A 6,937-nucleotide genomic window follows, 5' to 3' on the forward strand; every position below is an offset into this window, starting at 1 on the left:
CCACTCTTCTCCTTGACATCAAGTTTTCTATATGGGGGATTTTTTTGTATAGAAGATCAGGCAATGATGCTGGCCCACCTACAGCTTCAAGTGATCCTGCCTTGACACAGATTTATTACTCCAGTGAGAACAAATCCTTAGTCATACTGCTGATAATGATTGTGTGAGCAAGGAGCGGCTTCAAGCACACAATTTAGTACTCTTTTTCAGAGCCCGGTGGTGTGGGAATGCGATGCAGCTTGTGATATTGTTGTGTCCCTTGTACAAGGGCAGCTCCAGATCTGAGAAGGCCCTTGGCCTTTTTAGCCCAGCATCCTGTTCTCACAGCAGCTAACCAGTGGCAAAAGCCACTTGTGATTCCCAGCCACTGGCATTCCAAGGCATACTGCCCCTGACGGAACATAAGTGTTATGTACTGAAGTTCTCACCCTGGGCCAGCAGGGGGATACTGTAGATAGTTCAGGTCCACATATGCAAATAAGGGATCGAAAGTGACGTTCAGTGATTGGATAGTTACAGAAAGTTGTTACAGTTACGTTGTACTGGAGCTCTATATAAGCAGGCTGGCTGAACCCTTCAGTTCAGTTCTGTTCTGGCCTGTGAATAAACAAGAGCTGTTTGGAGAATTGCTGTGTCGTCTGATATGTTCACCCACAACTTAAGACTAGGTATCAAGTCATTGATAACCTTATCCTCCAGGAAGCTGCCCTCTCTGAGTGGTTCTTGCCATCTGGCTCTATTGTTTCCTCTGTTGCTGTGCTAGAATTTGAAGAGAGTCTCCTGCTTAATACAACATGCACAACAAACACACACACAGGTGGGTGTCTTTTCTTTCTTGACCAAAGAAAGACATTATTTATTTATTTATTTATTTATTTATTTATAAACCCATTTGCTTCTGTGACTCCAAAGTGAAGATCTTTGGGCATCTAGATGGCACAGGGTGTTTTGGGGGCAGTTGTGAAATAGCAGATTCGTAGTTTTTGAAGTAAGACCCAGGCCACAATGAAAGAGCACGGTAAGTTGGCTGAAGGGTGCAGGGACTACTAATATGGGATAGTGGGTCAGTGGCCTGCTAGGATTGTCTGCTGTTTGCCTATATTTGTAAATAAGGCAATTATTTTGAAAGTTAAATCTTAGCTGCTGTCTCATCGAAAGCAAACTCTCCCGTACTTCTTCCTCCTTTGGGGAGTGGGGATGGTTTAGCCGTCTTATTAAAGTAACTGCACTTTATTGCAGAATAGGCTGTTATGAAATAGGTAGTTTTTGCATCAACTACTGAATCCATGGCGATAGCCTGCTACTGGAAGAAACCCTTTCAATCTCCCTCCCTTATCAGAATCTTTTTACAGAGTATAGGATATTGCTATTATATCAAAATAATGTATAATCTACCTGCCCAGAAAGATGTACTACCAGGAATCTGATTTCCATTCCACTTCTGCATTCAATTGGATTTCATTTCTGCTTTTAATTTTATTTCACATTTTAGTAAACTGCCAGGAAATCAGACAGTCTGACTGTGGTAAAGAAGAATATTATTCCGTGCAATGCTTCTCTTTCCCCACAACAAGTCCATGATGAGTTCAGTCATTTCTACAGGATGGTGCAGCCATATATTCACAAGATCATTTGTGCTAATTTCTGGTTGACCTATGCAATCTTTTTCATGTGTTTGCATGGCGAATTGACTGTCAGTCCCTACTAAGAGAAGAAAAGCAAACACACACAGCTCAGACACTGCAAATACCCCAGGCTGTAGCAGTTTGCCTTCTGAAGAAAACTAATCCTGTTGAAAGAAAACCCATAATATTTGGGAAGCTGCTTTTCGTTTTCCTCCAAGGAGTAGCAGCCAAGTTAGCTTTTGATGGCAAAACGTGATGTTAATGTTTAAAAATCCAAAATGATCACTCCTTGGAAACAAAGGACACTTTGCTATTACCAACTCCATAGCCAAAATACACCTGAGATAAAGATATTCTATTGGGGCAATGCATCACTGTAATGGTGTATTCTATACCACTGTGTTTTTAGGAAGTGCTTAGGATCACTGAAAATTATTCACAGTTGCTGCTTTCATCAGGTTTGGCTATAGCCAGTGGGCCAGCCAGTCAAATTTATTTGTTAGAAACCTTGGGCCATCACAAAATACAAACAGTATAGAAGTACATATACTTCTCCAGCACATGGGACCCCAAGCTTATAATAAAATTCTGTTGGATCCTTAATCCTTTGAGCAGCTAAGGCAAACATAAATACATGTAGTGTTTTTCTCTTGAACCATCAACAAATAGCAGATTTTCTCTGTATTATTCAAAGATGAAACTCTCTGTAATATAGCTTTGTTCATGATTTCACATAGACAGTTCTATCAACAATTCTCAAATCTTTCTGAAGTCTCTGGAAAGTAACAATTTTGCTAAATTTGAGTTTAACAGCATTACTTAGAAAGAGCACTGAACTAAAAAAATAAAATAAAATCCATAAGAAGCTCTTTCTGAATAACCACAGAAACAGTTTATCACAACCTCTAATGCCAAATTTGACTCTGTTCCTAAGGATTCCAAAATTGTCCATGATTGCAATCTTGTGGATATTTGCTAGCCAGCCTCTGGAGAATGTGAAGAAAAAACAGCTGATGATAGGATTCATTGAAGCGAAAAGGTAGATCGTAAACAAGACATATTTTCATTGACTTTCCATTCTATACTGTTCATTTATAATCACAAACTTTGACCACCTTGTGAATAAAGAGAGAGTGCGGGGGGGGGGGGGACTTTTCTGGATATGGAGTCATTAATGGATAGAAGGAAAGGAAGGAATGTTGCAAATTGGCACACTTCTGCAGAATATATTAGCACTCACGGCGAAACTAATGAAGTTTCCCCCAAAAAACACCCCGTACCATCTGGACACCCAAAAGATCTTCACTTGGGAGCTACAGAAGCAAAATGGTGGTTGTTGTTTTTTAAAAAGAAATATTTGATCTATTTCTTCGCTCAATAAAAAAAAGACACTCACCTGTGTGTGTGTGTGTGTGTGTGTGTGTGTGTGTGTTTGTATGCATGCTGTAATAAGCAGGAGACTCTCTTCAGATTCTAGCTCAGCAACAGAGGAGAAAATAGAGCCAGATGGCAAGGACCAACCAGAGAGGGCAGCTCGCTGTCTATAAAACCCAGATCAAAGCAGCAGGCAGTTCACACAGCCTGGGGAATCAGCTGCGTTCAGATTTAGCATCTACCACCAGCACTCAAAAAGAGATCCAGGACCTTGGCATTGTGATTGATTTGCAAATGCTTATCTTCATTCAATTTACTGCGTAGGCAAAAAGGCTGTGCCTGATGGTGGGATTTTAGTTATTTTAATTGTTGTTTTTTCCTGAGACTTCTATAAAAGACTCTGAAAATTAACAGTAGTGCTGTCTGAGCCGGTCAGTGCAGAGAGGAAAGGGAGAAAAGATCTAATGGATCCCGAGAGGGTAAGGAACTAGGAAAGAAATGAGGGGAGTGAGAGAAGAGAAACCATAAAATTCAATGAGCTATCGGATCCCAAAGCAAAGCAGGGGTGTTGATGGGCGCAGAAGAGGGAAATGAAAACTGAACAAGATATATTGTAAACAATTCATATTAATAAAAAAGATTTGCAGCTTTCCAGGCAAATTAGAAAAGGGGATTTAAGACAAATTATATTGTTAGCTGAATCTGACTCACCTCATGATGATAAATAGCAGGGCCAAATATTAAGGGGAGAGGGAACAGTTAAAAGAAAGATGGAAAATTAATCTGGCTTCTACAGATCTACAGTCATGAGGAGGGTGCTATTAATCTAACTACCTGATCTCTCAGAGAGAGTCTCATATTGCAGAACTTACTTTTCGGAAATCACCGCACTTCTTTGAATCCTAGTCAATGGGGAAGAATAGCACTGACCATAGCAGGTTTGTGAACAGATCTTTTCTGGAGAGCACCAGACTCTTTGAGCCAAAGGATGGAGACGGCAACCAGACTATCCTCCACACCCGAGACGAAGAACTCGCCAAGGCTGAGATTGGGGTCCTGGCAGCCATCCTGGTGGTGACCCTGGTGGGGAACCTGGGCGTCCTTCTGGCCATGTACCGGCTAAGGAAGAAGATGAGCCGCATGCACCTTTTCATCCTGCACCTGGGCCTAACCGACCTCGGGGTGGCGCTCTTCCAGGTCCTTCCGCAAATGATCTGGGAGGTGACCTATCGCTTCCAGGGGCCGGATCCTCTTTGCAAGGCTGTCAAGTACCTGCAGGTGCTCAGCATGTTTGCCTCCACCTACATGCTCATTGCTATGACGCTGGACCGCTATATGGCGGTGTGCCACCCGCTGCGCACCCTGCAGCAGCCCAGCTGCCAGGCTTACCAGATGATCGGGGTCACTTGGCTGCTCAGCTGCCTGCTCAGCTTGCCTCAGATCTTCATCTTCTCTCTCAGAGAGGTGCAGCAAGGCTCTGGCGTGCTGGACTGCTGGGCGGAATTCAAGTATCCCTGGGGGGCTAAAGCCTACATTACGTGGATGACCTTGTGTGTTTTCGTGCTGCCCGTGGCCATCCTCACCGTCTGCTACAGCCTCATTTGCCACAAGATCTGCAAGAACCTTCGAGGGAAGACGCAGAGCTGCGGTCCTTCTCCTGCCCGTACGACTGCTGCTGCTGCTATTTCTTATACAGCCACTGTTCCGAAGGGAGCAGAGTGCCAGTCTGGCTCCCGGGTCAGCAGCGTGCGCACCATCTCAAGGGCAAAGATCCGCACTGTGAAGATGACCTTTGTCATAGTGCTGGCCTACGTCGCTTGCTGGGCTCCCTTCTTCAGCATGCAGATGTGGTCGGTGTGGGACAGGAATGCCCCAAATGATGGTGAGTGTCTTTGAGGAGGAAAGAGAGAGGGTCAGGATTCAAAGACTCACCCTGCTTCCTACATCACAGTCAGAGCAAGCTCTGGACCTTAGTCAGGGCTCCATGTGGTGACCAAGTATAGCTTTTTCTTTCATTTCCATCCCACGGCGGGTGGGGAAGTGCTCTTCTGATTAGATGAGTAAAACCACCCAGAAGAAAACAGATTTAATGCAACACTCGCAAATAGGTATACAGTACGCACACAATTCAGTGACTCCCTGTCTCTCGCAGCAAATGCACACCAGCTCCTGATTTGCACATGCAACCTGGGAGAAGGAAATCTATCATTCACTCACTCACTCACTCACATCAGGCAAGAAATGTTTTCCCCGACACACACCTAACTATATCTCACCCACCAGCTTAGTAAGATGCAATGTCTAGGCTGATCTCTGTCACAAACACACATTTATAACTTGTACTGTATTCTAGTAGCAACTGCATTGCTCTGCATCTCCATCTAGCTTTCGTCAAGGCAACACGGAAACGACTGTTTTCTAAAAGATTTGTGTGTGGTGGGGGAGAGGGGGTGGTTTTGCCTGTACATTATTATTTTCACTACGGTTACAAGATACACCTACAATTATGGTTTTGAAGTAAAATAATAACATCACACGCTGTTGAAAAATTGGTTGCTAAAATAGAAATGCAGATGTGTGAACTAATAAGCCATCATGATTGTAGGATATACCCTCATGGTGTTTAATTTCCCTATTTTGAGTTCTTTACAGAACATAGAATCAAATTATGCTTGGATTTGTTACCTAGAGAAAGATTATATAGATGTTCAAATAATATTTTTTTAAAAAAGCAAGCAAGAGAGAGAATCATTAAAAGAACCGAGCACGAGAGCATCATCCCTTGCCTGGAGGATTTAAAATGAAACCCAAACAGTGTGGTCAACTAACCAATAGCTGAGGGTTGGTAGATAGTGGAGTCATTAGAGTGCCGGGTTTAGACTCTCAAAGACCTGAGTTCTAATCCTCCTTCAGGCACAGACTATCCTATTTTACACATTGCATGTTGGCTCCTATGTATAACTGTGTTGAGAATCAAAACCAGTTCCAACTACCTACCGCATGTACCTGTAGAATACTAGCAGTGTGACAAATGTCACATCCACGCCTTCAGTATAATCCTTCCCTATGCAGGCACAGTGATTTCTGAATAGGACTTAACAGAGCCCTATATCTTACTCAGTTTCAAGCCACACTCGCACACCCCTCTCTATCCTCTACGCAGACAAGTAAGAGGCATCTTTCACATTTAAGGACACCATTATTACACGCAATTGTATTTTACATGTCTACATCTGCCAGAGACATACCGCACATTTTTTATTTGCATGGAGTTGGTGGGGGGTAAATTAACTGCCATTGTTTCCCTCTCCATTTCAGAGTCCAGCAATGCAACTTACACCATCACCATGTTACTCGCCAGCCTCAGCAGCTGCTGCAACCCCTGGATTTACATGTTCTTCAGCGGACATCTTGTTCATGATATCATGCACTTTTTCTCCTGCTGTGGGAACCTTCACTCCAACCTCAAGAGGCAATTCTCCAATGGCAGCCTCTGTAGCCGGAAAACCACTATCTTGACTCACAGCCCACAGAGCACCCTGATTGCGGCTGGTGCCGGTGTTCAGATGCAACTGGAGAACTTGAAAGATTTCTACCAGCCCTATGAGGAGGACACAGTGACTGAATCAAGGGAACTCTAGAGTATAAGCTTGGGCCACTGTACGGTAGTTACTCTATGCCAGGAGCTCCGAATGGTAATGGAGAGCAGGGGAACTTGATGGTCTTATCATGTATGGGATTTAAGTCTAACTTTCCTCAAGAGCTTTGTTCTGCAGAAACTTGAGAGTTGGCAAAGAATACCTGCATCCCATTTATACTCATGTGTAATATATTGTGGACTTCTAGGTAGTCCCTGTGAGAACACAGTTCTGAGCCAGACAGATCTCTGGTCAGATCCAGCAAGGATCTCCTTATGTTCTTACCTGTCACTATGGCTT

The 6,937-nt window shown here is 43.5% G+C and overlaps 1 protein-coding gene across 1 annotated transcript; it reads left to right on the top strand.

Moving 5' to 3' along the window:
- The first annotated feature begins 3,869 nt into the window (after positions 1-3,869).
- Positions 3,870-6,937, top strand: AVPR1B (arginine vasopressin receptor 1B). Its single transcript, XM_081009020.1, has 2 exons — positions 3,870-4,881; positions 6,318-6,937. The coding sequence occupies exons 1-2, from the start codon at positions 3,909-3,911 to the stop codon at positions 6,638-6,640; spliced, it is 1,296 nt and encodes a 431-aa protein (XP_080865146.1). The 5' UTR covers positions 3,870-3,908; the 3' UTR covers positions 6,641-6,937.

This window comes from Podarcis pityusensis (assembly GCF_964106645.2).
Source record: "Podarcis pityusensis genome assembly, chromosome: 6".
Lineage (NCBI taxonomy): Eukaryota > Metazoa > Chordata > Lepidosauria > Squamata > Lacertidae > Podarcis > Podarcis pityusensis.